We start from the raw sequence: 27,988 nt of genomic DNA, 5'->3' as shown, positions 1-27,988 counted from the left end.
ACAGGTGGAAGGGGTGGGCAGAGCCTCCTAGAATCCCTTCCCACTGAGCTACGGATAACACAGACAAGCCCCATCACGCAGTGCTTTCCTTCTCAGGCCCCCTCCCCTGCAACATGATTGGGATCTGGCTCCCATCTCCTCTTCCCTGACATTCCTGACATCTGGAGTGGATAATTCCTCAGGCCTCCAGGATACTCTCTGCTGGGAAACACAGGGGCGGATGACCATTTAGGTACCTTTCAATCTGGAGAATCTATAACTCTTGGAGGTACCAGGCTGCAGAGCAGTGCTTCTAATGCCTTTCATAGACGAGAACAGACTCTCACTGACTAGTCTAGACTGGAAAATAAGAACTGCAGAAAGTTCAAGAGAACGTGAGAGCAGTAGTCAGCAGTAGTGGCTTGGAAGTTGGATTCTCAAGCTGGGTTTAAGAGAAATATGGGATTAGGACTGGAACACAATTTCATGATATGCTATGTAACAGCACTGTCACTGTTACCAGTAAGCACTGATTTTCAAAGTTTCATCAATACACTGACAAGGCAATGACCTTGTCAGGTCAATGACCTTGACCTGAGGACTCCCTACCCAATTCCACTAGTTGCTACATGGTTTTATTAACCAGTGATGCTTTCACCCTGTAAAGAACCATTGTAATAGCCACAGATTAAGTGATTTATTGTGATTTTTAATGCAGATTCCAGATTCCAACTGTAGTAAAAATAAATTTAAGCCCCCGCCATCTCATCGTAGAGAAAATATAAAATGCTAAAATTCTAACTAATAAGTCTACTCCCCTCCCCAGATTTTGGTGTGCCTGAAAACAGAATATATCTTATAGTTGATGGCAAAAGAAACTTGCCAAGGTAAAAGGCAGAGGGGTTAATTGTGACCTGGTTGTCATATCTGGAGGACAAACATATGATCCTGGCTGAGCATAGCAGGTATCATCCTACTGAATTATTTCCATTGGCAGCATAGGCAATTGACTTTTAATTTGAACTAAAATTCCCAATTATTATTTAAATGGATTAAAAAAACATTACACTACAGGGGCTTCCCTGGTGGCACAGTGGTTGAGAGTCCACCTGTCGATGCAGGAGACATGGGTTCATGCCCCGGACCAGGAAGATCCCACATGCCACGGAGTGGCTGGGCCCGTGAGCCATGGCTGCTGAGCCTGCGCGTCCAGAGACTGTGCTACGCAACGGGAGAGGTCACAACAGTGAGAGGCCCGCGTACCGCAAAAAACAAAAAACAAACAACAAACATTACACTACAGTAGAGCATAAGAATAATGAGCAAATAGATAGAGATGTAGGATGCAAATATACTATAAGTGAAGCAAGATTCTTTGCTGCAGAAATAACAACACTTCCAACAAGACCTATGAAGGTAAGACTCCCTGAGAGGAGGAATCTGGGTTTAAATTTGTTAGAAGAACATATGCGTAGAGGGCTACATTTCACAGGACAGACCTTGCAATTAAAGAGAGGAGAAACCCCTAGGCTTTGTAAAATAGATCACAGCATGCTTAGAGCTAGCAGAAGTTGGAGTGACTGATTCACGGACCATGAAGAACTATCTCTCACACACTGCACACCCATCTGAAAGTTCAAGGGAGGGGCTTCCCTGGTGGCACAGGGAGGGGCTTCCCTGGTGGCACAGTGGTTAAGAATCTACCTGCCAATGCAGGGGACACAGATTTGAGCCCGGGTCCGGGAAGATCCCACATGCCGCAGAGCAGCTAAGCCCGTGCGCCACAACTACTGAGCCTGCGTTCTAGAGCCCGCGAGTCACAACTACTGAGCCTACGTGCCACATCTACTGAAGCCCACGTGCCTAGAGCCTGTGCCCAGCAACAAGAGAAGCCACCGCAGTGAGAAGCCCGTGTATTACAATGAAGAGCAGCCCCTGCTCGCCACCACTAGAGAAAGCCCACGCACAGCAAAGAAGGCCCAACGTAGCCATAAATAAATAAATAAATAAATAAATGAACAAATAAATAAATAAATAAAAGTTCAAGGGAAGCTGTTAAATTTCCAGTGTTATGTAATTCAATTAAGTAAAACATGTAACTCTCAGTTTATCCAAATAGTAAGTGTAGAGAATAACACAGTTTTTTGTAAGACTAGAAATTATACTGTCAATCTTAAAGGAACTGAAGAGGGCCAGATCAGGAGCATGGGTTATTAAAAAAGAAAAAAAGCATTGTGTCTCTCTGTAGCTTATTACTCTGTTTTACTTCCTTCGTACTTATCACTATTTACAAATGTATTGTTTATCTCTTTGTCTTATCTGCTTGCTCTGCTAGAAAGTAAGGTTCATGGGGATAAGAGCCCTTATGTAACCTCATCTTCTAGAACAGTGCCTGATATCTAGCTGGTGTTCAATAAAAATGTATTGAACAAAAGTTGATTGCTTACTATAAAATGTTAAGTGATAAATGTATGATGTAAAAGCATGCATATATAGCATTCTCTCAATGTATATGCATGTATATTTTATATATATATATATATATGCAAAGAAAAGTATGTAGGAAAAAACAAAAATATTAATAGTCATGGTTATTTTTGTGTTGTGGAATTACGGGTGATATTATTTTCTTTAAATTCCTGTATTTTCCAGTCTTCATATAATGAGCTCGTGACTTTTATAATTAAAAAATAAATGCTTTTTTTTCCTCAAAAGGATTTAAAAATATCCTTTTATAATTTTATGAGATGTACTTTTGGGACCAGCTTGCAGGTTACAGAGAACAGGGCTTCTCCAACATTAATGGGCATATAAATAACTTAAGGATCTTGTTAAAAAGCAATTTCTGATTCAGTAGGTCCAGGCTGGGGCCTGATACTCTGCATTTCTTTTTTCTTTTTTCTAAATTTATTTTATTTAGTTTATTTTTGGCTGTGTCGGGTCTTCATTGCTGTGTGAGGGCTTTCTCTAGTTGCGGCGAGCAGGGACTACTCTTCATTGTGGTGTGTGTGCTTCTCATTGCGGTGGCTTCTCTTGCTGTGGAGCACAGGCTCAAGGCACGCAGCCTTCAGTAGTTGTGGCAGGCGGGCTCAGCAGTTGTAACTCGCGGGCTCTAGAACACAGGCTCAGTAGTTGTGGCTCACGGGCTTAGTTGCTCCGCGGCATGTGGGATCTTCCTGGACCAGGGCTCAAACCCGTGTCCCCTGCACTGGCAGGCAGATTCTTAACCACTGCGCCACCAGGGAAGTCCCTGGATATATATTTTTGAATAATATCTAAAAACTATACTAATAAGCATACAGACATAATTAAGTAAAACCACATAAACAAACAAATGACCATATCACCATAACAAAAGTGATAAGATTCACTGAATGTCACACCCAGGAAAGCATTCCATTATGCTAGTTTATACTACTGAGATTTAAATTTAAGATTGCCGGGGCTTCCCTGGTGGCGCAGTGGTTGAGAATCTGCCTGCTAATGCAGGGGACATGGGTTCGAGCCCTGATCTGGGAGGATACCACATGCTGCGGAGCAACTAGGCCCGTGAGCCAAAACTACAGAGCCTGCACATCTGGAGCCTGTGCTCCGCAACAAGAGAGGCCACGATAGTGAGAGGCCCATGCACCGTGATGAAGAGTGGCCCCCGCTTGCCACAACTAGAGAAAGCCCTCGCGCAGAAACGGAGGCCCAACACAGCAAAAATAAATAAATAAATTAATAAACTCCTACCCCCAACATCTTGTTTAAAAAAAAAAAAAAAAAGATTGCCAAAGAATACCACAGACAACTGCATGCTTTATGACAATCAGATAGGAGTATTATTACCTGAATATAATTATTTAGTGGGTTATCCTCTAAATATATTTATAAAGATCTCACTGTAATGAAGCTATGTGGAATAATAATGGTTTGCTATTTTAGATATTCCTATATTTGACTGAAGTATACTAGTACATTTATCATTTACCAGAAGAACTTTGTCTTCAGTTTTCTTTAGCAGGCTTGTGAGGTAGAAATCTCACCAGCCAGCTAAGCTAACTACCAAAGCTAATTTATTATGATTCAGCTCTTCAAGACTATAAGTGAACAAATGTTAACTCCTTATGAGAGGTTTGCAAAATCCTGCATTACTGATATCAATTCCAGGTCAGAGTTAGAGCATAGAGGCTGCTGTCACAGCCTAAAGGCACAAGAAGGGAATTACAGGTGGTGTGAATTTGGGGAAAAGGTCCGACTTAAGAGCAATAGGGCCACGACCCAGTGAATGTATGTCAAACAACCAGCGCAACAGCACTGCAGAATTCTTCTTTTGGTGTACATGCTAACAATTAGTAAAAATGATAATAAAAGGGGGGTCCTTTCTAGGGGACCTATTATTGCCCTTGATAAGGGGATTATCGAATTACAAAATACTTATTTTTCCCTCAGAATATTATGTTTGCCTGCTGTCTCTGGATTCACCATTATGTAAGAACCTAGGGACTTTAGGTCTTAATTTTCTTGTGCTGGTTTGCTTCTTTTCCTATACATGATTATCATCTTTTAAGGTCCTCTCTAGCTTGAAGACTTTGTTTCCGTTTCGTATACCAATAAAAGAAAAAGACTCAATAAAATTTTGGGTGAGAGTAAAGAAGGGATATGCTTTTTCCAATAAATCTGCTACCCCCCTTTTCGGGTCAGCTTTTAAAATTTAAGTGTAACCTACTCATAATAAAGTGCATAAATCTTAAGTGCAGAGTCAATGAACTTTAAAAGTGAACATGCCCTTGTAACACCTGCACCTTCCTAGCCTCTGGGGGCCTCTTCTTCTGGACTTGACCTGGCACCTGCCAAAGGAAACCCCCCACCTGACTTCTATCATCACAGATTAGGTGTGCCTGTTTTTGAACTTCATAAAGTGGAATCATACAGTATGTACTCTTCTGTGTCTGGCTACTTTGGTTCAACATCATTCCCAAGACAGGCACCGATGCTGTTGTGCCCAGCAGCATTTTATTCTCTGCCTCTTCTGTAACAATGTCCAATCATGTGATTTTGATCATGCATCACAATTTATATCTCATCTACAACTGTGTTGTTTCCAGTTTGGGGGTATTACGAGTAATGCTGCTATGAGCAGCCCTGAACATGTCTTTTGCAGCAGGTATGTGTGTATTTCTGTTGGGTGGAAATCCTAGATATGCTCAGCTTTAGGAGATACTGCGAAACAGGTTTCCAAAGTAGTTTTTCCAATTTACATTCCCAGGAGCAGTGTATGAGGGTTTCCTTTGCTTGCATCCTCACCAACGCTTGACATTGACAGCTTCTTTTTTTCTTTTAATTTTAGCCATTCTGGTGGCTAAAATTCTTTTCTTTTAAATTTTTATTTGTGGCTAAATGAATTACTTTTTCTTTTTTTTTAGGTCATGCCGTGCAGCATGCAGGATCTTATTTCCCCAACCAGGGATTGAACCCAGGCCCCCTGCACCGGGAGCGTGGAGTCTTAACCACTGGACCACCAGGGAAGTCCTGAAATGAATTACTTTTGATTCTGCTTGTTATTGACCTTTTTTTCAATGAACTAGTAGTTTTTGTTTTTGAGAAGTGAAAGTATGTACCAGCCTTTTGATCCAGAACTATGGGCACAAAGACATTTTTATATAGTAGCACTATTCATTCATTTTCAAGTATATAACTTGCAGATAAATATGGACAGATAATTTATTATCTATCATCTAGCCAGCCCACCAATACTTGGAAACTCAAAACAGGAAGAGGCCCGTCAGGATGGGTGCTCTTAAAGGCAATGCGCTGGAAGGGGGGCTCTTTAAAAATTTACTGAGGGCTGGAATAGAACTATTGATTATTTTGGTCTGTGTATTTTATGGGACTCGTTGAAATACTTCTTTAAATAGTAAGTTCCTACTGTATTTAAATAAATGCATTTATTTATAACAAAGGGCCAGACATGTTCTTTATTGTATATTCCTATTGCATGAAGAAAAGTATTCTTATAAATATGTCCATCTGTTTTGTATTATGTAATAAATTCATACTAATGAGAATTCATTATATATAAAGATAGGTTTCACTAGTAAAAAGTCTATGTTACAGACTTTCTTAAAAAAGAAATACAGTTTTATTACTTTCATGTAAAGAACACTTAGATTAACTGAAATGCTCAGAGGATGACATATTCTGGTTAATTCATTTTCTGAGAAATAATTTGGTAACCAGAAAGCGTGAGCACACATGCACACGTGCACACACACACACACACATGCACATCTATAGCAGTGAGGACATTTAGGAGGAACAAACTTGACAAAAACCAATTATCTTGAGGTTTGTGAACTTTGTCTTGTGATTTCAGCCCTGAAAGTATTCTAAGTCTTAAGTCTTAAGTCTTCACTTATTTGGGTTATGGTTAAGCAAGACTTCTTTTATCTATAAACTCTACAAGCAAGCCAATCTTCTATTATTCCTTTAGAATTGTTTCATGAAAAGATTAGAAAGTTTTAAGTAGCAATTTTTGTAGAAAGCACATCCATTCTACAGAGTAAAACATATAGATGACCATCACTAAATACTTGTTGGGTGAACAAATACATGTAAATGGATATTGAGGATACCTGGGAGCAGTGATTCTTTCATTAAACATTAGGTCCCATTATTTTAACATTTCTCCACGTTAGACCAACATAATACTTTTTGCTACTAATTTGCGCCATTCAAATGAAAAAGAATTAAGGTAAACTTTTGTACAGTATTTGTAAAATAACAAATTATAAATCAGTGGAAACAATAAAAAATTTTCTTTGTGATTCTCAATATATTTTTAAAATATTTGTTTATTTATTTTATTTATTTGGCTGTGCCAGGTCTTAGTTGCGGCACGCAGGATCCTCATTGCTGCGTGCAAGATCTTCGATGCGGCGTGCAGGATCTTTTAGTTGCCGCATGTGGGCTGTTAGTTGTGGCATGTGGAATTCAGTTCCCTGACCAGGGATCGAACCCAGGCCCCCTGCATTGGGGGCGTGGAGTCTTAACCACTGGACCACCAGGGAAGTCCCTGATTCTCGATATTTTGACATAGTAAAAAAATATTCTGCTAAATACCTGTTAGGTTGCCAGCTGCTCTAAACGGTGAAATGCCAAAAAAAAAAAAAAAAGAGCAGATACAGACCTTCCTATTTTAGGGAATTCTCTGTTTCTTGAAGTGACATCTCATTGCCAGAATAAAAAAATGGTGATTCATGTACTTAACAAAGACGATTCTTGTTAGAAGAGTTTGTACTCTTGGATGGTGATGTGGAACTAAACTATTACTTTGGGTGACAACTTACTGTCATTTTACAAGGAGTTTTTGTGAGCAATTTCACATCTTTCCCTCAAGAATTAGGTATTTTGTACTTCAAAGGAGCTGGGAACTACACCTATCAGTGAGCATATATAACAGGCATTTTAAACTTAACAGTTCAAAACCGAGCCCTAGAGCCCATTGCCCGCTCTCCCCAAGTTCTCTCAACAAAAGGCAACAGGGCAACCCCATTCTTTCAGCTGTTCAGGCCACATACCTGGGGATCATCTTTGACTGCTATTTCCCTCACATCTTGCACCTGGACCACTGGCAAAGCCTCTCAACTTCCGGTGGTTTCCGACTATATGTTACTGTGTCCACGTCATCCCTAGGTCAATTGTCATTTCCTCCCACCTGGACCACTGCAATGGTCCCCCTGCTTCTACTCTAGCCCCCTGACAGTCCCCTCTCCACAAAATAATCAGGAATATTTATAAAAACATGTCATAACTTGCAAGAAATACAATAAAAAAAATATCAGCATGATTAAGTTTTTAAAAAGCCTGGCTTATGTGGAGCAACTAAGCCCGCAAGCCACAACTACTGAGCCTGCGATCTAGAGGCCGTGCTCCGCAACAAGAGAAGCCACTGCAACGAGAAGCCCGTGCACCACAACGAAGAGTAGCCCCTGCTCGCCACAACTAGGGAAAGCCTGCGCGCAGCAGCAAAGACCCAACGCAGCCAAAAATAAATAAACAAAATAAATTTATTTTAAAAATGTCTTAATGTTGCTGGCATTACTTCAGCAATACATAGCATTCAGTAAAAAGCCTGGCTTAACTTCAATTTCTCTAATCATCTTCAGGAATGAAATAGTATTTGTCGCTCTCATATGTAATATGCATTATCCCACTTTTTGCTTCCTTCTGTTTCTTTTTTTAAAGTATTTATTTATTTATTTTATTATTATATTTTAACATCTTTATTGGAGTATAATTGCTTTACAATGGTGTGTTAGTTTCTGCTTTATAACAAAGTGAATCAGCTATACATATACATATGTTCCCATATCGCTTCCCTCTTGCATCTCCCTTCCTCCCACCCTCCCTATCCCACCCCTCTAGGTGATCACAAAGCACCGAGCTGATCTCCCTGTGCTATGCGGCTGCTTCCCACTAGCTATCTATTTTACGTTTGGTAGTGTATATTTGTCCATGCCACTCTCTCACTTTGTCACAGTTTACCCTTCCCCCTCCCCATATCCTCAAGTCCATTCTCTAGTAGGTCTGTGTCTTTATTCCCGTCTTGCCCCTAGGTTCTTCATGACATTTTTTTCCCTTAGATTCCATATATATATGTTAGCATACGGTATCTGTTTTTCTCTTTCTGACTTACTTCACTCTGTAGGACAGACTCTAGGTCCATCCACCTCACTACAAACCTTCTGTTTCTTGATATCAACCTCTGATTTTTGTTTAATTTTTAAGACAATATGGGAATTTAGGCCCTGTTTATTATTTTTAAATGTACTATTTTTATATTGTATATCTTTAAAAACATTATTCTTGATATTTGAGTTTTCTTTTAAACATATTTACCACAATTATTTAGATCTGATTCTGTGTTTAACTGCTTCCAATGCTCATTGCTGGTCCTTTTATACCACAGGTTTCCCATTCTTAAGGAATTTGACTCCTCTCTTAACTGGCTGGAATATTTACACATATGTATGTATAGATGTGTGTGTGCACATATGTGTATACATATTTACTTCAAAATTATTTTCAAAAGGATACTTAAGTGACATATATTTTAAGTCTCTGAATATCTGAAAATGTCTTTCTGTCACCTTTGTACTTCGGCTGAGTAGAGAATTCTTGGGTCACAACTTTTCTCCCCCCAGATCCTGCGGACGTTGTTTCACGATCTCTGGTGTTCAATGTTTCAGGGACAATTAATGTAAGATGAATTTTTCTTTCTTGGACAATAGCTTAGTTTTTGTCTGCCTGTATGCTTTTAGGATATTTTCTTTTTCTTTTTCTTTTTTTTTACATTCTTATTTTCTTTGTTTTTGAAATGTTAAAATTCCATGAGGCTCTGGCGAGGTGCTCATCTCTTCTCATTAACTTTGCCTGGTACTCAGTAAAGGTCTTTTGATCCATTGACTTAAGCCTGTCTTTGGCTCAGCACAGTTTTCTTTTACTATTACTTGAATTATTGTTTATGCGTGCTTTTTGGTGGCCTCTTCGGGAATATCGTTGGTACAGCATATATTTACTGAGCACTTACTATGGGCCAGGTACTGTTCTACTTGTTGGTATGGCTCATGGCTCTATGTGCTAGCTCTCTGCTCTGTTTTTGTTGACCAGCTTTCTCATAATTTTTACCTCTTCAGTATGGAATAACAATTCAAGTTTTCCTTTCACATTAGTACTTAAGACTGGATTGAGTCTGTTCTTTCTACTTTTAATGTAGATTTCAGCTTTGGCACTGCACTTGTAGTTTTCTTCTAGTCTTTCCTTATTTCACATACTTTAGGTTTCTTTGAATTTTGAGAACACAAAGCAGATGTTTTCTAAAAATGTGATGTTTTCTGAAGAAAATATTCTATAGTCTATCAGCATCTTCTTCTTCTACATCTTGAATTTCTATTATTCTGCCTCCCTGCAGAATTATTTCATAGAGCTCATCTTATTTAATTTTTTTGTGTCCTCATTCTTGGATGATAGGATGGCTGTTCAAAACTGTGCAGCCACAGATTGGATGGATTCTCCACTTTGTTATTATTAGAATTCTCCTTGAAGATTTTAGACTGGTGTTAGTAGTTGAAGGAAAGCTATACCACTAGCTCAGGAACTCTGCAGGGAAGGAGTTGGAACTACGGACAGTCACAGCATGAGAACTTCATCTCCACATCATTTCTTATTTTGTTTGGAAAAGCCATTGCAATGGGGCCATTTGGCATTTGTTTGATCTGGTCTTTAAGCCAAGTATAAGTTGAGGCTGGTCTGGCCCCTTTCCCAGAGTTACTGCCTTTCCAGCTTGTCGCTTTATGCCACTGCATAAAGTCTAGACCTCTCCACCCCTCCACTGCTCCTCAGAGCTGTTGCTTTCAAATGCTGCTGCTTGGCAGTGACAACATGGAGGTCAAGTGACCTGCTTCTCACCAGCTCTAGGGTTCTCTCTTCTACTCCCTGCCTCTCCAAGCAAGAGATGTTAATGTGATTTGTGGTCTCCTGTACTTACTTGCTAGGAATGCTATTTCTTAGGAAGTTTGAATTGTCTTTGGTACTATTATTCATAGGGGTCACACTGCATTAAATTTCGCAAAAACTCTTCAAAGCTTCTTGTATGTCACTAGCATTCTTCTCCAATTTCTGTCATATGGGTTTTGTACTGTTTACAGCTTTTTAGTATTTTAATCCTTTTAATGGTCACCCGGCAAAGATTGCGTTCGATGTCTTTGCTCACGCAGCCTGGAAGTCAGGACTGTACTTCTAGGCTGTGCTCGGCTGACGCTGTCCTCTCATGGCCACTGATACCACGTGCTAAGTGAAGAGCCATTCGTGTGCTAAGAAAGAGTAACTAGCATTTTACTCGTCTCCCCAGAAATGCAGATGTTCCTTGACAGGCCCATCTTCACCTTTCCCCCTCTTTGCTCTATACCCTCACCGTCATCAACTCATCTTCCCTCTTGGTTTGGGCCATTTCTCTACACAGATGACCATAAAAATACAGACATACCTACACAGATGTGTAAGCCTATCTGATCCTAACCTTGCTCTTGAACTGGAGTCAAAATCTTCAAATACCATGCTTGCTTGACATTTTTCCATAGGTGTCCCAGTAGTGAGAAAACATAATAACAGCCAAACCAAACATCTGCTTTCTCCACAAGCCTCTCCTCTTCCTGTGTTCCTTATTTCTGTCCCCTAGGGCTTGAAAACCTCACCATCCCCTTCACCCCATGTTCCATCAGTCACTGTCTTCTGGTCATACCTCCCAACCGTCCCATCCTTTGCATTTTCACTTCAATTACCCTGGTTTGGGTTCCTATCACTTCTTACCTAAACGACTGAAGTAATGTTATGATATGATTTCCTGGCTTCTTCCACCTCTCTCTCCTCTAAGACTTAATAACTCCATGATTATGAAACTTCTTAAAGAAGATAAAACCACACCACTCCCTTTCTCAGTCATGTCCATGCTCCTCACTGGTTACAAAAGATAGTCAGCATGGACGCATCTTCTCTCTAGTTTTCTCTCCTATTACTCCCTGCCCACAAGCCCATCCCAAAACTCTGAACTCTAGTCACGTTGGACTGTTTGCCATTCTCTAAACAGCCTTGTATTCTTTGTAGTCTTTGTCCCCTGCTCACAGGTTTCTTCTATCTTGACTAGAGCTACCCAGATTGGTGTGTGAACACTTGTTACTCGTCTGTGATGAAACAGGTCACAGAAGTTGACAGTAATCATTTAGAAACTTAGACGGCAATTTGACAAAGTAATTTTATGTTTGTTGAATCTAATATTAAATAATATGGGCTTGTATTTCGTATGTTATTTTTAATATCATTTTTTTCAGTAATTCATTTCTATTTTATTTTATAAAAGTATTAGTCCGTGAAAAGGTAGTCTTTGTAAGGAGTTACTGGGAACAATCTACTGAGCTACTATAGAAATAAGCTTCCTTAGGAGCCACTAAATTTGTTACTTGACAAACATGAAGGCATTATTTTCCCAATTAACAATGTGTTTGAAGGACTGACCTTAAAAAAAAAAGGTTGAAAAAAGAAAAATTTGTCTGTGATCAGTTGAAAAAAAAAAAACTGGCCCCTCTCCACAGAAGGTTTGAGAAGCTCTGGTCAAGACCATCTTTCCATCCGCATCCTTAGAAGAGTTGCCAATTGAAACCATACTCATCCTTCTTGGTCCAGCTCAAACGACATTTCCTCTGTGAGTCTTTCCCTAAGTACCCAACCTAGAAGTTGCTGGCACATCTGTCTACATAACCACAGCGCTTTGTTAAAAACCATTCTGTGGCATCTACCATATTGTGTCTTCTCTTACAACTAAACGTGTCTTCTTCACTAGAAGGTTAGCTGTTGAAGACAAGAACTCTTAGGCAAAATAGATATTCAGTAAAAGTCCACTGGGTGAAACACAGTTACTATAAACAAAGCGAATGGGGAAATGCTTTCCATTCTTTACATACAGCAAAGTAGGGGCTCAGAATAAAGTTCCTTACCTGGCACCAACCTGCCTCCCAGCCTCAAAGCCTTTTGCATCTCACACTGAGTGGTATCCTGCCCTTGGCCGGACCTCAGCTCACACCTGAGACCACAGTGTCAGGCCTTTGTCTGTGCTGTGCCCTCTGCTGGGCATTGTTTTCACCCTCTTTGTCTGGTTAATATTCATGTGTCCTTCAAGACTCAGGTCATGGATTCTTTCCTTCAAAATCTATCCTAGAATCCCCTTCCTCTGGGCATCCATGGCATACTGTTCATTCCTCTACCTAGATGCTTACATATTAAACAGAAATGATCTGTGTAGGTGTCTGTCTTCCCCACCTCTTGAACTTAATACCTTTGTGAGTACAGAGACAATATCTTATTAATCTTTGTGCCCTCAGTGCCAAGCACAGTGCACGTCACACATCAGTGTTCACAAACACTATTTATCTGAACACAAGTTCATTTTGAACCACTAAAGGAAAAAAAAAGGAACGTAATTGTTGGGTTCATGGAGATATCATGCTAGGCAAAGCAATCAGAGAAAGGCTAATTTAGTTTAGCCTGAGAATGAAATTACTGATTGTAGATTAGAAAAAACACTGGAGAGAAGATATGATTAAAACCAGTGGCTTTTTGTAGAAATGGATATGTTCTATTGTTAGGGAAAGCTGGAATCAGAGATTCAGATTCTGAACCGAGTATAATTGAAGTTATTATAGACCCTACTATTCTAATGAGAAAACTCTTGCTACTGATTCATAAAAGGTCCAGTCACCGGGACTCTATGATATCCCATGAAGAATCCAGTCAAGAAGCAAAGGAAGGTCACTGATGACAGCTGTCTTAATTGAGAAGAGTGACCCGTGATGCAACAGAGGCACATGCAGATGCAGCGTTGACACGGGCGGCAAGATATTCCCTTTCCTCAGATCTCAGCCCAGCCTCTCAATGCATGGGCTTGAAGCTGTGCTTTCAAAGTCACCCCGAATGATGATTGCTAGTTCCTGGCCCGACTCTGTGCTGATCACTGAGGAAACACCCATTGTTACTGGGATTACACAATAACCTCAAGACAGCTGGAAGTTATTAGTCAATCAAAATCACACAGGACTGGCAGGAGATGGCCAAAAGGTGACCAAATCCAGGCCTTCCTGTTTTCGTTGCAATCTAAACATTCATATTCCACATGAGGTCCTGTCTATCCTTAGCCAATGGCTGTTTGCAACTGTCACTATCTTTCCAAATTGAGGACTTCAGAAGCCCCACTTGAGAATAACACCTTGGATTTAAAAAAAAAAAAAAAAAAAGGAAGATTCGATAAGGGAAACACTTGAAAATACCTAAGAAGTCACAGCAGGGGGTCTGACTTTTCTTCCTTTGGCTGATCTTGTAAATAAAACATCATTTATATGAAAGGGTTGAGGTGAAGATTAAATGCAATGATGTTTATAAAAGTAACTAGAGCTTGGTGCCCAATGAATACTAATCAAGACATTAACTAATACCAGATGAGGATCCTGTGTTGGCATTCGGATAATGATGCAAAATGTTTTAAGAGTATATGTGAAAGTTATACTTTTCACAGAGTTGTAGAGTTGGAAGAAGATAACAGGCTTAAGAGATCATAGGGACCTGGGCTCTGGGCTCAGACACCTGCTTCGCTAGCCACAGGGACCCAGGACAAGCTACGTCATCTTCCTAATCTTCAGTTCCCTCACTATAAAGTGGGCATCTTCCTAATCACTATAAAGTGGGAACAAATATCTGTATTTCATAAGATTGTGAGAATTGAGATAATTTATGTGGCTCAGTCTCTTTACCTATTGAATGTAGAAAATAATACTGACTGGTTATTGTAAGGACTAAATAGCACAATGAACGTAAAGTACTTGACTGGGTGCCTGGCCTGTAGTCCAGGTTGATGAATATTAGCAAGTGCAATGAAGGAAATGATGAAGCTAATTCTTCTGTAGAGAATGCTATATGCTAGGCACTGTTTTAAGGGGTTTATGTGTATCATCTTAATCTTTTCTTTTTTTTTTTTTTTTTTTTGCGGTACGCGGGCCTCTCACTGTTGTGGCCTCTCCCGTTGCGGAGCGCAGGCTCCGGATGCGCAGGCTCAGCGGCCATGGCTCACGGGCCCAGCCGCTCCGCGGCATGTGGGATCTTCCCAGACCGGGGCACGAACCCGTGTCCCCTGCATTGGCAGGCGGACTCTCAACCACTGCGCCACCAGGGAAGCCCTAATCTTTTCTTTTTTTAAATCACAAATAAATTTAATTTTTCTTTTAAGGAAGAAGAAAAAATAAAAGAAGGAAACTGGAGGGCATGGCGGGGGGTCCCACAATGCTGTCTCTGCTCTGACTGCCCTTGAGCCTGTTATGGCACCATTGATATCTGCTCCTACAAGACAAATCATCTTAGTTAATCTTAGTAACTGCCTTTTATCTGTTTTTCCCATTTTACAGAACCCAGGCTGTCTGGCTCCAGAGCTGGCGTTATTAGCCACTAAGGATGATGATGATGATGATGTTGTTGGTGTTGATGATGATGGAAGAGATCTTGATGATGCTGCTGATAACGTAAGGCACCTAGGAGAATAACTGGCACATGGTAATTGCTCAATAAATGCTTGCTGTTATTAAAATGCTCGTGTTATTTGTAAAGATTTCTAGAGATGGAAGTTCCATATCCATTTTAGGTACTCACTTAAGGATTAAATTACTTTTATTCCTTTTCTTATATCTTAAAGCTCTTCCTTGCCATTATTTAAGCCTGTTTTCTCTTTTTCAGATTTCCAGGGGAGAAGAGAATGAAAACTTCCCTCAGACAATTATTTACTCTATTTGAGGGTATTTAGAAAGTTATTAACCCTAATACCTTTACAGATTTTTTTTTGGTTCCAAAAAAAAAAAATCTTTTCCATCTATTTAGTCTTATCTGCTGCCTTTCTTTGAGTCCTTCACAATTTTCTTACATTTCTCTCTTTGCAAGCTGGAAGCAAAACTAAACATGGTTTTCTGATACTGGTCTCATTGCTGTGGTGTTTCACAGAAGAGTCATTCCTTAATGTTAACCCTAATCCTAACCCAGGCTTAATTGATGTCCTACTTTAAGAAGTCACAGCACTGGGCCTGACTTTTCTTCCTTTGGCTGATCTTGTAAACATAATATCATTTATCTTAAAGGGTTGATGTGAGGATTAAATGCATTGATGTTTGTAAAAGTAACTATAGCATGGTGCCCAATGAATATCAATCAAGATATTAACTAATACCAGATGAGGATTTTGATTCCTTCAATTAAAAATGTATTCTAGGGCTTCCCTGGTGGTACAGTGGTTGAGAGTCCGCCTGCCGATGCAGGGGACACGGGTTTGTGCCCCGGTCCGGGAAGATCCCACATGCTGTGGAGCGGCTGGGCCCGTGAGCCATGGCCGCTGAGCCTGCGCATCCGGAGCCTGTGCTCCGCAACGGGAGAGGCCACAACAGTGAGAGGCCCGCGTACGGCAAAAAAAAAAAAAAAAAGTATTCTTGTAACTCTTCCTAGTACTGTGAATCCTCCAATGGCCTGTTTGTGCACCGGGTCAGACCCAATGTTGTGTGCAAGTTCGCACGGCATCGAGGGCCAGATCACGATCTGGTCCTTACAGCTGTGCCAGCCTTCTCCCCTGCCATTTGTGCCCCACCACGTACACGGTCTTCTCAGTCACACTGCATAACGTGCTATTCTCTGAACTCACTGTGCTCTCTCATGCCTCTGTGCACTTGTATGTGCTGTGTCCTGTGTCTGGAATACCCTCACTCCTCAAGCACCTGGAAAATTCCTCAGCTTCTTTTAAGAGTGAACTCAAGCATTGCATCCTCAGTGAAGCCTTTTCTCATTCATCCCATAGAATCGTGCACATACTTCTCTACAGAACTTAGGAAACCGTTTGCTTGTCTTCTTTAAGTTCCTTCTTTGAGGGCAGGGACTGCATTTTCTTTTTCTTTTCTTTTTTAAATAAATTTATTTATTTATGGCTGCGTTGGGTCTTTGTTGCTGCGTGCGGGCTCTCTCTGGTTGCGGCGAGCGGGGGCTACTCTTCGTTGCGGTGCGCGGGCTTCTCATTGCGGTGGCTTCTCTTGTTGCGGAGCACAGGCTCTAGGCGCCCGGGCTTCAGTAGTTGTGGTGCACGGGCTTAGTTGCTCCGTGGCATGTGGGAATCTTCCCGGACCAGGGCTCGAACCCGTGTCCCCTGCATTGGCAGGCAGATTCTTAACCACTGCGCCACCAGGGAAGCCCTGCATTTTATTTTTCTATCCCATCAAGAACTTAAGAAATGAACGAATGACGGGACTATACTCACTCTTCAGTTTTAGTAGCAGCACCATACCTCCCATAACCCTCATCTCCTGTGAACCACTCATTTTGGGTCTTATTTGCCTACTGTCTTGCCCTGGAGCTCAGAGCTCACCCAGAAGTTGCTCTCAGTGTTCAGGGAAATGAGTTGTTTTTTTTTTTTTTTTTTTTTTTTTTTTTAAGTACGTGGGCCTCGCACTGCTGTGGCCTCTCCCATTGCGGGGCACAGGCTCCGGACGCGCAGGCTCAGCGGCCATGGCTCACGGGCCCAGCTGCTCCGTGGCATGTGGGATCTTCCCGGACCGGGGCACGAACCCATGTCCCCTGCATCGGCAGGCGGACTCTCAACAACTGCGCCATCAGGGAAGCCTGGAAATGAGTACTTTTAAAGTGAGTGACTATGGAAGAAAATCCAATCATGCAATGTTATGTTGTTCACATAATTTATATAAACTCTTATGCTGTTTTATCTTAAATAACTGTATATGGATTTTTTAAAAGCAAACGACTTAAGTCTTACACTCCCTAGATTTTGAAATTAGGCTTCTAGTTAATCATTATAAAGACCTTTCTCCTTCCTTACCCTTTGGAAGTGATGTAACTTTTCCTAATCTCCTGATGTCGTTTAGATCTATTTAGAAATGAGGCTTTCTCAGAGTTTGAGGTTGAAATGGTAGATTAAAAGTGCATAAGGAAAACTTCTTACCTCCAATAACTAGCAAATAATAATAAAACTTCCCCCCAAAAGAACCAAAGAGGGAAAGGGCATAACTGAAGGCCATGGACTTCAAAGGAAAGGATAGAAGATTCCAGAGTAGAACGGAGAAGCACACCACAGCCTGGCTCCTAACCCTGCCCCTCCTCCCCTGAAATGTGGCTTCTCTCTCTCTTCAGGCAAAACAACCTTACATAATTTGTGATTTTTCAGAATACTTAGCCCTTCCTTAATTATCTGTGCAAATTGGTCAGAACACAATCTTAAGTGTAAAATCTCAAAATAACAAATCTTTGCTTAAGAAATATTGAAGCATCTTATGCTTCTAATGGATTCGAAAGCAGTTTGTTCACTTAAAATTTATCCTCTGGAATCTTATTAATAATGCTAAATGTCTTACTTGTGTCTGTTATCACAGATAATACAGACATGCTTTTTACAGACTCTGGCATGAGGTGTTTATCTTAAAAATCAAATGCAAAAACAACTTAATATTTTAAAAAAAGAAATATTGAAGCATCTTAATATTTTTAGGGGCAATAGCAATACGAACTCGTTCTGAGACGACTAGCCTATGAAACTGCAAAGAGGTCGGCAATGTGGGGACCAGGGGAGGAGGGGTCAGGGTGCACAGGGGATGCACAGCTTGGATGATCCAAAATGTTCTTGTCATTGCCTGGGAGAGTCATTCACAACAAAATGATTTGTAGGCAGAGAATTCTATCTGTGGATTTCTAGTAGAGATGGGACACTCATAGATCTAGATGAAGAGAATCAGGAAGTCTGACACCTTTTAGAGTCACTGGTTAAATTACTGCTTCCTGGACAGGAGGAAAGGTGAGGTCAAATATTTTTACCTGACAAACTGAACCAAGAAAGCCATGGAGTGACCCACAGTTTTATGCAAACATTTTGGCATTGACTAGTATTTTTGGACTGGCTGATTAGGGTTCAGATAACTTTCTCCAATAGCTTTGGGGTAGGTCTAGTTTGGGGCCCAGATTATTTTCTTGGCCCATACATGTTGATTACCTGTAAATTATCCAGGATAATTCGGAGGGAGTGCACCTGCCGTCGAACAGCCCCTGAAAACCTTTCATAGGTTGCAGCATCATATTCACTCATTTGGATCTCCTTTAGCCTAAAATCAGAGGGCAAAAAAGACAACAGCTGAAAGCCTGTACCTGTGCATCTTTTACTTTGATTCATCTACTGCTAAGAACTGTAGCAAACTCCTCGGTAACTCAGAAGGCCTTTGAGGAAAAAAAGCAAGAAGTGATGTCTCCAGCTGATGTTTCAAAAGAGAGGAATGTGTGTGCAGTGATGCCCTAGGAAATGGTTAAGTCGTCCTGCAGAGGAAAAAGCAGCCCTGATTTGTAGTGTTTGTTGATTTCTGTGGTGGTCGATGTTAAGCTATCAGTAGTGATGCTCCCTGAGCAGAGTTAGAAAGAAATGTGCAGTTGGCGCACGTGAGCCAGTATGACTCAGCTCTGTAGCACACTGCTGCTGTATCCCAGACACGTGTCGTGATGCTGGCAGATGGTCAGTTCGTGTGGCAGATTCCTAGAGAGATCCCATGGGTTGCTTTTTAAGACCAAGGACATATATTTGGTTGATCATGATAACAGTTCAGGCCCAGAGAATGTAAATAAATGTGTTGCTATGTAAAAGATAGGAGTTTTCTGAAATTGACTGTGTATGTTTAATAGGATAATTGTGTTTTAATATTATTGTGGCATTGAAATTCTGACCTCCCAGGACAGTGCTCCTTTTTACCATGCTTCATTCTTTGCTTCTGCTGCAGCCCTGCCAGCCCACTTGCAGTTTCCTCAACCCACTGTGTGTCCTTGTCCCTGAGCCCCTGCATGGCCTTCTCTCCCACCCAGAGTGCCTTTCCCTGCTTCTTTGCCTACTAACTTCCACGAACTCTTCAAGGCTCATATCAATGGTCACCTCCTCCAGGAAGCCTGCTCTGATCTTCAGATTTGTCTTCTGTGCTCTCGAATCACTTCATGCTTTTCTCTGTCAGAGCATTGCTACCTATGCTATAGTTGTCTGCTTCCTGTCTCCCCACCTGGACTCTTTGCTCCTTTAGTCTTTCTCATCTGTATCTGCATGGTGCCTACCATGATCCCTAGCATAATAGATGCTCAAAATAAATTGATATGAGTGACTGAAATACAAATAAGACTCAATTATTTAAAATGCAGCATCTTAAACTAGTTATAAGTAGAAGGTTTTACAGTGTTTTATCCATAATACACATTTCTACAAATTTCTATAAATGTAAAGGGTACTAATACTAGGACAGGGAATGATGAATGCATATCTCAAAAGCCTAACCACAACACGGTGTTCTAAGCTGCTGCTGTGTGTGTGTGTGTGTGTGTGTGTGTGCATGTACACAATGTTGGAGGTATGGATCCTAGGTGTAGAGCTGAAACTCTTATCAGGAGTATAGTTTTATTGCCTTGGGCTGGAACAGAACCCCCAAATGCTCAATGAAGATGAATGGTCTCTATTCCTCCCTGTCTGGCCAAGCGCTGGGAAGAATCCATCCATCACAGGGCAGACTACTAAAGGCTTATTAGAATCACATAATGTTAGGCTTAGACCACCATGAGGGCAGATATGCAATTCCTGCCCTACGACCTGGCTGGGTTAGCTAATGCCACCTCAGGTGTCAAGACCCGGCTCAACGTTCACGTCCTGTGAAGTCTGGCTCAATCCCTTCATGATGATTCTCTTTCACGTATCTTCCACAGTTATCTGCTATGGAACCTACACACTTCATTGCTTTTAATACATATGTCAATTTTGCCCTATCATAGTGTTTTTCAAACTGTATTTTCCACAGTAGGAAATAAGCTTTATATTGAGATCCAGTAAACAAAAATGCATGTACACACACGTGTGTGTGTACCTGAGCCAAAAATTTAACGAAAAATACCTTTACTACATGGGATGTACTCTCATTTTTTTCTTCTAAGCCTCTGGGGGAAGGAACATGTCTTATTTTTTCTTAGAATCCCCAGTACCAGCACAAACCCTGGCACCCAGTGGCATTCAATAAATGCTGTTGGATAGCACTTTTGAAAACACTGCCTATCAAAGGTAAATACCTGAAAGGTAAATAGTAACTGAATGGTCATTTCCTGAGGTGACATGCCAAGGTGCCCTTCTAAATCTAATTTACTCTCTGCTCTGAAGGACGAAAACGAATATGTGTATAGGACTTGACCTCCTAACAATGCCTCTTATGTTTAGTTTTGGTAATCTCTTAAACCTCTCTATAAATTTTCATTAGATTAAGGTAAGTCTCAAGTATCAAGCCTGACAGAAGCTGGGCACAATGACACGGAAGGACATGCTACCAACCCCTTCATACCTGGAGGCTAATGTGCTCTCTCCCAAAGAAGGGAGATGAGTACTTTTCCAAAGAAGGGAGATTAGAAAAAAATTGTAGGCATAGCTTGTCCTTAGCAGGGGAAACACACACACACACACACACACACACACACACATGTGCGTGCACGCACACACACACACACATCAAGGAAGGAGCCAGGCAGTTAGTAAGTCACTTCACGCAGACTGGTCATTGTAGACAGATCAGAATTAACTCCAGTTATAGGGATACCTCTGGCACGATTGTGTTGCACCCAAAACACACCACATGCTGCTCTAATTATGAAGAGATCTGGAAATCATATTCCAAGCTGTGTCAGCTTTCACAAAAATCACCTACAAGGTGTTCAAAGCTGATAACATTCTGAAAGATGAAGACCGAAGCAGGGAGCAGTGAAAGAAAATAGGACATTTTAGCCTCTGTTTGAGACAAGACGCCCAGGCTAATACCCTCAAACCCACAAAGCTAGCTGAAAATAGGTCTTTCTGCTGCTTTAACCCTGATCAAAACTTCAGGGCACAGCTGCTTCACATCCCAGTAATCTATGTGGACTGACTGCACTTTGTTGGCACAGTATGTTCTTAAAGGGTATATTTATTGTTACGTAAGGGTCTGGGAATTTTAGTTCTCATTTTACTTTTTCGTATAGGTCATTTTTGGATCAATTATGGGGAAAACAAACACAAGCTGAAATCTAGTGTGTAGGGCTGATTAGTTTTGCAAATGGTAGTGGGTACAATTTCCACAGTTGGTGTCCACCTTAAACGCTTTTCCAAGCATGTAAAAGTACCTCGCCATCTATTTCATTCTTGTTTTATTGGTTTACTATTTCTGTTCTGCTTTATACATGTCTTAACACTTGTCTACCTGTTACTCTTCCTGAGTTAAGCAATTCTTGGTATGTAGGAACCAGTATCTAGCTGAAATCCAGATACAAATGAGCCCTAAGTAAATATTATGTAGATAATCTCAAGAACCCATCGGTAGAATTAGGCTCTTCGAGGCAATATGGTAGACCTCTAGGCTGATGGATAGGTCTGGCTGTCAGTCTGGTTTTAGCCAGTCTTTGAATTAAGTATGAAAGGGTGATACCATTACTTGTATGCACATGTGTATTATTCATTCCACAAATATGTATGTGCTTGCCAGGTACCAGGTTCTGGGCGTAGGTACTGGGGATATACTAGAGGGCAAAATATCCTGCCCTCAACGAACCTGAAGTCAGTGGAGAAGAAATAAGCTATTCACACAAATAATAACACTATGGGAAAGAGTGACAAGAGCTATGGAGAAAAGGTACAGGGTGCTATAAAAGCACAAATGCAGGGACTTGACCTCATTGTGCATATACCTAAAATTGCAAAATAGCTTTAAAACTAAAGCATCCAAAACTATTGGATGACAGTGAAGAATGATTACTTTTTAAAGACCTGATAATAGTTTTGTATTTTTATTGTTTTTAAGTAAAATATTTCAGAGACACACTCTGAGATATTTATGATGAAAAGATAGAAAATCTTGAATTAGCTTCAAAATAACCCAGGGATGGGGACTCGGAATGGAATCAGATTTTTCTTCCTGAGGTTGAGGGAACAGGTCCCCAGGGTTCACTATACGTTACTCTCTACTTTTGTTTATGTTTAAAAAGTTTCCTAATAAAAAGTTTAAGAAAAATCTTTAGCAGTACTAAATTGAATACCCATCAAATAGGACAATTACTACACGAAAGTAGAAAGCAACATTTTTCTGTGTGTCTTCTGTCTTTCTCAGGGTCTCCACGTGCTTTTATTTCATCTTCTCCTTTCTCATCCCCTTGTCCATCTCCTCTGTATTTCAACCACCTTCCAGTGTTCTTTCACGTGGACTTAGATTCTTCTCTGCAGCGCTTAGTAGAGGTGTCTGGCTTTCTCATTTCCTTCTCCACGTTTTCTCCTTCCTCCCTTATAGCCACTAAATTTAGTTGCCTTATTATTACAGATGCTCCTTCCTTTCTTGTGGTGCGATGGTCCTTAATAGAACCAGATTCCTCACCCTTATCGTGGAAATCAGAGAAGGGCTTGTGTTCTTCTAGCCAAGCACTACTGACAGGTCCTTCTTTCTCCCTGTGAATTCCTCTATCCATTTGTCTTCTTACACAAAAACTGAGACAGGACTTGTGAGGTTTTCAGCGTGGAAACAATAGGAACTCATCATTTGGGGAGGAGACGATGATGTGTATCTAATTATTTGGTTCTTTTCCTAAATAGATATTTATTGTTTATATGAAACGTAGAGCCATATTTCGATTCTAACAAGACCTTGTATTATAGGATTCCTCCCATCCTTTTTTGGGAAGTTTAAACTGCTTTCATTCCTAACATAGTGATTTGTCTTCATAACCTCTCTGAGAGGAAGGGAGACGGGAGTCACCATCAGAAGAACAAATTGACGCCCAGTGACGATAAATTGTTTGAGGTCTCCAGGGAAGCCAGCAGAAGGGCTGGGAGTGACACTCTTGTCTTATCTACCTGCTGAGTACATGAGGGTCCTAAGCCTTGCAGGCTTTCCTGAGGGTGTGGCAGGAGGGACCTGCATTTTTGTGTCCCCATTGTTCTGGACTGTTTACTTGCAGGATGTGTAAGCACAGCACGTAATGTAAAACCAGATGTCCTGCGTGGGAGGAATTTCGGAACTCACATACCCTGGAGTGTGCTTTTCCTGAACTGCACTCGGCTCCTTTCACTGAGCACAGCAGTATAAATCTGCCTCCCAGACCACTGTCTATGCCCTCACTCCTGAAGGAGATCTTGCTGCTCCTTGGGTATTTTTTACTTTTAGCTGATGAACACATGTGGATGTCTAGTGAAAGCATCATGCGGATTTTTCTCATTTTTTAGATGGTTCCAATCAAAGTGGCTCCGGATGGTTCCAGAACATCTGAAAGCTACAGGCTGGTTGGCTTGGATTTCAAGGCCTCCACCCACGGACAGGGCCTCCACAGTCAACCTCACTCCCCACCGCCCCCAGCTGGTACCCTTTATTCTGCATAGGCGAGCTGGCTCTCTCTGCCATAGTCACTCTGCTCATCTTACCCTGGCGCGTCTGGTCCCTTAGTTTTCCCTTCCTGGAATGTCCAAATACTGGCTGAGCTCAGGCCTCACCTCACATCAGCCCACGGACCTTACCCTTCTCTGCACTGCTGTACCACGGGACTTCAGCCCTTAACCAGGGGGTGTGTGAGTGTGAGCGTGTGTGTGTACACTAGTCCTGTCTCCACGGAAATCTACAAGATTGCTGAGGGCAGGAAGGGACCACCATGTAGCATTATCTGAATTCCCTATGTGGCCTGGGAACAGATGTGGGTGGAATGATTTGACCTTTAATTTCTCCGAAGAGAAGTATCTTTGGTTTTACTTTCTAATGTGCTCAAGTCTTTCCTCCCAAAAGACCCTACGTAATTAATACATTTAAAAGGGCCTGAGTAGAAAGGGTGGGAGTTTATGTTCACTCGGCGGTCTCCACTGGGAGGGGGTGGCTACGGATTTCAGTTTGTGGGTCCAAGTTGCTGCATGAGGAATAGAATCACACACACTTGGGTCTACTTCAGGGTCCACGGACATTTCACCACGGTGGCCAACACTGCTCCGGATGCAGTGGGGTCCACTCACCTCTGCTGAAAGGCTCTCTGGCCCATCTCTCTCGCAGCTCTCTTCACCTCCTCAGGAACTGCATCTTTCTCAGCCTTAGAGACCTGGTATACTGTGTGGCCTGCATCCAGCCGGTAAGGACCTCCTTTGCCACCCAGACCTGCAGTGTCTCTTCCCCCTGGGAGGAAACCAGAAAGTCCAGGTGATTAGTCTGATCCAGATCACAAAACAGAAGTCAGATCATGGCTTTAAGGCAGTCCTGTGCCGTATATCAATTGTACTTAACTAGTAATTAAATATTCAAATGACTTTCTTCTGGAAACACAGGGCATCCCCCATCAAGGACGCTTTCTTCTTCTCCATCCAGCCAATCTCACACAGATTTCAAGGCTCAGTCCAAATTCCATGACCCCTCACCTGATGACTTTACCTCACAGGGATCAATACTCCTATGCGCTATTTGTTATTCTTTAAAGTTTATTTTTCTTTTCTTGTCACCTATAGTGTGAATGGGATTATATTTTACATATCTTTGTAGCTCTGTACCTGTAAGAGGCTTGAACATCATAAATACTTAGTATATATTTGTTAATTCAGTGAATGACACTCCTCTTCCCTCACATGTGACCTCATTTTTCCTTAAAATAAAAGAAAGATGACCAGGCTATCGATCCTGTTTCCTCTGTTTTGCAAATGCTAAAAATAATGCACCGAGAGGTTAAGTCACCTACGCATGACCTCGTATCAGTGGATGAGCCAAGATTAGAAGCCAATTATTATACTAACTTCAACTTTTAGCTTAGAATAATATACAACAGATAAACACTGCCAGCTTCAGGACAGTTTTTAAATACAAACCCAAGTTTACATGCTTGAAAATGAGCATTATGTAATATTGTATAACTTTTAATGTAAAATTAAATGCCTAGAAGATTAGGTAGGTCATATTATAAGAAGCGGTGAGAACTTGGTTAACTAGAGAAGACTTGCCTTGTCTAAATACATTCAAATTCATATTATTTTAAAACACTGCACTGACCCCCAAAATACATATATTGGCTAGACTGGCTACATATTTGGCCCCTGGGCTACCAGTTTATTACCCCTGCTTCATAATGATTAAAATACTAGTAATCAGTTTCTTTTGTTCATTCACAAATAACTTGGGAACTTAGAAGAGAATCCAATATTGGAGGGGCAGCATAATATTGAATATTATATCATGTTACAGTATAGTATAGTATAGATTAGTATAGTATACTAGTATTATATAGTGCAGTATCCTATAGTTAAGTCAGACTGCCTGAGTTTGAATCCTGGTTCCAATGCACTAGTCATGTGTCCTTGACAGAAGTTCCTTAACTTCTCTGTAGCTCAGTCTCATCACCTGTAAAATGGGGATACTAATATTATTTACTTCATGGGATTGTCATGAGGCTAAAATGCTCAGAACAGTATATGGCACAAAATAAGAGCTCTGTGACTGCTCTTACTATTATTTACACAACTACCAGTCACATAGAATGAGGTCATTTCTAAGTTTCATAAAGTGGAAATTTTGAAAGCTTTTAGGCTTTGGTTAAATTATGCTACATTTTTCTTTTCTCCCTTGAAGCCTTAAGTGGTGTAATAAGTTAAAAGCAAGAACTCAGCATACTCTGCTTCCCTTATCAAAGTCCAGGTAGGTCATTTCCTTTTGGGAAATACCATGAGAACAGCCTATTAATTATAGTATATTTATCCTTTGATTCCAGCACATCTTATTTCATTTTTATTTAGAAATTGCTGGTGGAAAATTCCGTCTTGGATGTGTGTGGTTCCTGGCTGTCACTTGTGGACGGGCTATGGGCGGAGGGGACTGGTAATTGGACAATGATGAGGAGATACAGAGTCAGGTTTCTGGGACCTGACTCCCTTCCTCCTGGAGGTATGAGTGGGTCATGAATTAGAGCTTAAAAATTCAAGTGCGCTGAGATGACATCATTTTTGGTGAAACGAGGAAAGGACCCACAACTGTTCAGAGGCTGGTGTGAGTGACGGACAGCATGGGAAAGCATGGTCCCTTGGCAAAGTCATACGGGGTTGGAGAGGGCGTGAGGACACAGTTCTTCACGTCCTCCACTTCCAAGAGCCTTTAATTTGAACTTCTTAAATGAAAATGCTTGCCAGAGAGTCCAGACTACGAGGTATAATCTTGAAGCTAACCTTGAACATCCTAAATCTGTTAAGATAAGGGGGAGAGAGGCAATGGACGGGTTCTGATGACGAAGAAGGAATCAAATGAGTTGTTGGGTCAGAGCTCAGTTCAATATAGAGAATTCTGAGGGAAGAGAGCGACAAGGAGAAAAAAAAATTGCAGCAAAAGAGCCTTGATAAATTGAAAAATAAAGGCTGGGGGAAGCAATAGCAGGGTCTTCAGCCTGGACAGATACGTGAGTTAGTAGACACAAGCTGAATAACAAGCGAGAACGTCCGCTCCAGAGGAGCCTGCTGCTGGGAAACCTGCATCTGGTCAGCTCGTCCCACAATGCATTCCACATGGATTAAATCTTGCTGGCTTGACACTAACTTCCAGATCAAAGGACATTTCTCAAAATATCCTTTCTTTCAAGCTGATGCTTGATGAATAAACAGAGCAGGCAAGGAGTCCCCAGGCCGATTTGATAGCACATTGTCCGAACACAGAAACCCATTTCCTCCCGAGGCTGTCAAGGCCAAGAGGCACAGACCAACCTCAGGGAAGGCGAAGAACAGAGCTCATGCCAGCACCGCTCATGGCCGTGATAAGATCAGACAGTGCGTACACAGTCTGGCCCTATTCCTGGGGCTCTGCAGATGTGTCTGCTCCAGCTGCCGCAGAGGAAAGAGGAAGGCAGCAGCTGTGGGAACAATGCTCTCTTCGGGCAGCCAAGAGGAAGGAGTGGACCCCCGTCATCGGTTCAGACCACAACCACCCCTCTTATCTCAAAACCCTGCATCCTCAACATGCTCACTTCTGAGATGCGGAGGACCAGGACCATTTCTTTTCAAAGTCAGCTGGTCAAGAAAGAATGTACTGTCGATTTCTGGCATGATTCCCAAGGGCATGGAATTTAAAAGAGGGGATTAACACTTTTAATGAATACATTCTTCATGCCAGGCCTTGAGCTCAGCGCTTTACAATCATAATCTCATTGAATCCTCATCACAAGCTTGTGAGGCAGTTAATATTATGCCCCTTTTAGGGATGAAGCAACCCTAGGAGGACCAGATCGGTCTTAGGTCAGAGGGTAGCAGAGTCTGCGGGACTCCAAATGCCAGGGTTTTTCCGTGTCTTGATGTCATGCTGGGACAGAGGGCAAAGGCACACTCCAGCCGACTAACAGGGGGAGACAGAGAAGGCAGGCTGATTCCTGAGCC

At 41.4% G+C, this 27,988-nt stretch overlaps 1 protein-coding gene across 2 annotated transcripts in view; it reads right to left on the bottom strand.

The window, feature by feature from the left end:
- Positions 1-27,988, bottom strand: part of VWA8 (von Willebrand factor A domain containing 8) — a 359,147-nt gene that overhangs the window by 20,877 nt on the left and 310,282 nt on the right. For both annotated transcript variants that reach the window (XM_060079870.1, XM_060079871.1), the window contains exons 39-40: positions 24,611-24,767; positions 18,587-18,695 (exon numbers count right to left, since the gene is read on the bottom strand). In XM_060079870.1, coding sequence (XP_059935853.1) covers positions 18,587-18,695; positions 24,611-24,767 — 266 coding nt within the window. The remainder of the gene's footprint in view (positions 1-18,586; positions 18,696-24,610; positions 24,768-27,988) is intronic.

The sequence above is a fragment of the Mesoplodon densirostris genome, chromosome 17, assembly GCF_025265405.1.
Source record: "Mesoplodon densirostris isolate mMesDen1 chromosome 17, mMesDen1 primary haplotype, whole genome shotgun sequence".
NCBI lineage: Eukaryota > Metazoa > Chordata > Mammalia > Artiodactyla > Ziphiidae > Mesoplodon > Mesoplodon densirostris.
Note: the sequence above shows the minus strand (reverse complement) of the source record. Positions and strands in the feature narration are given on the sequence as shown.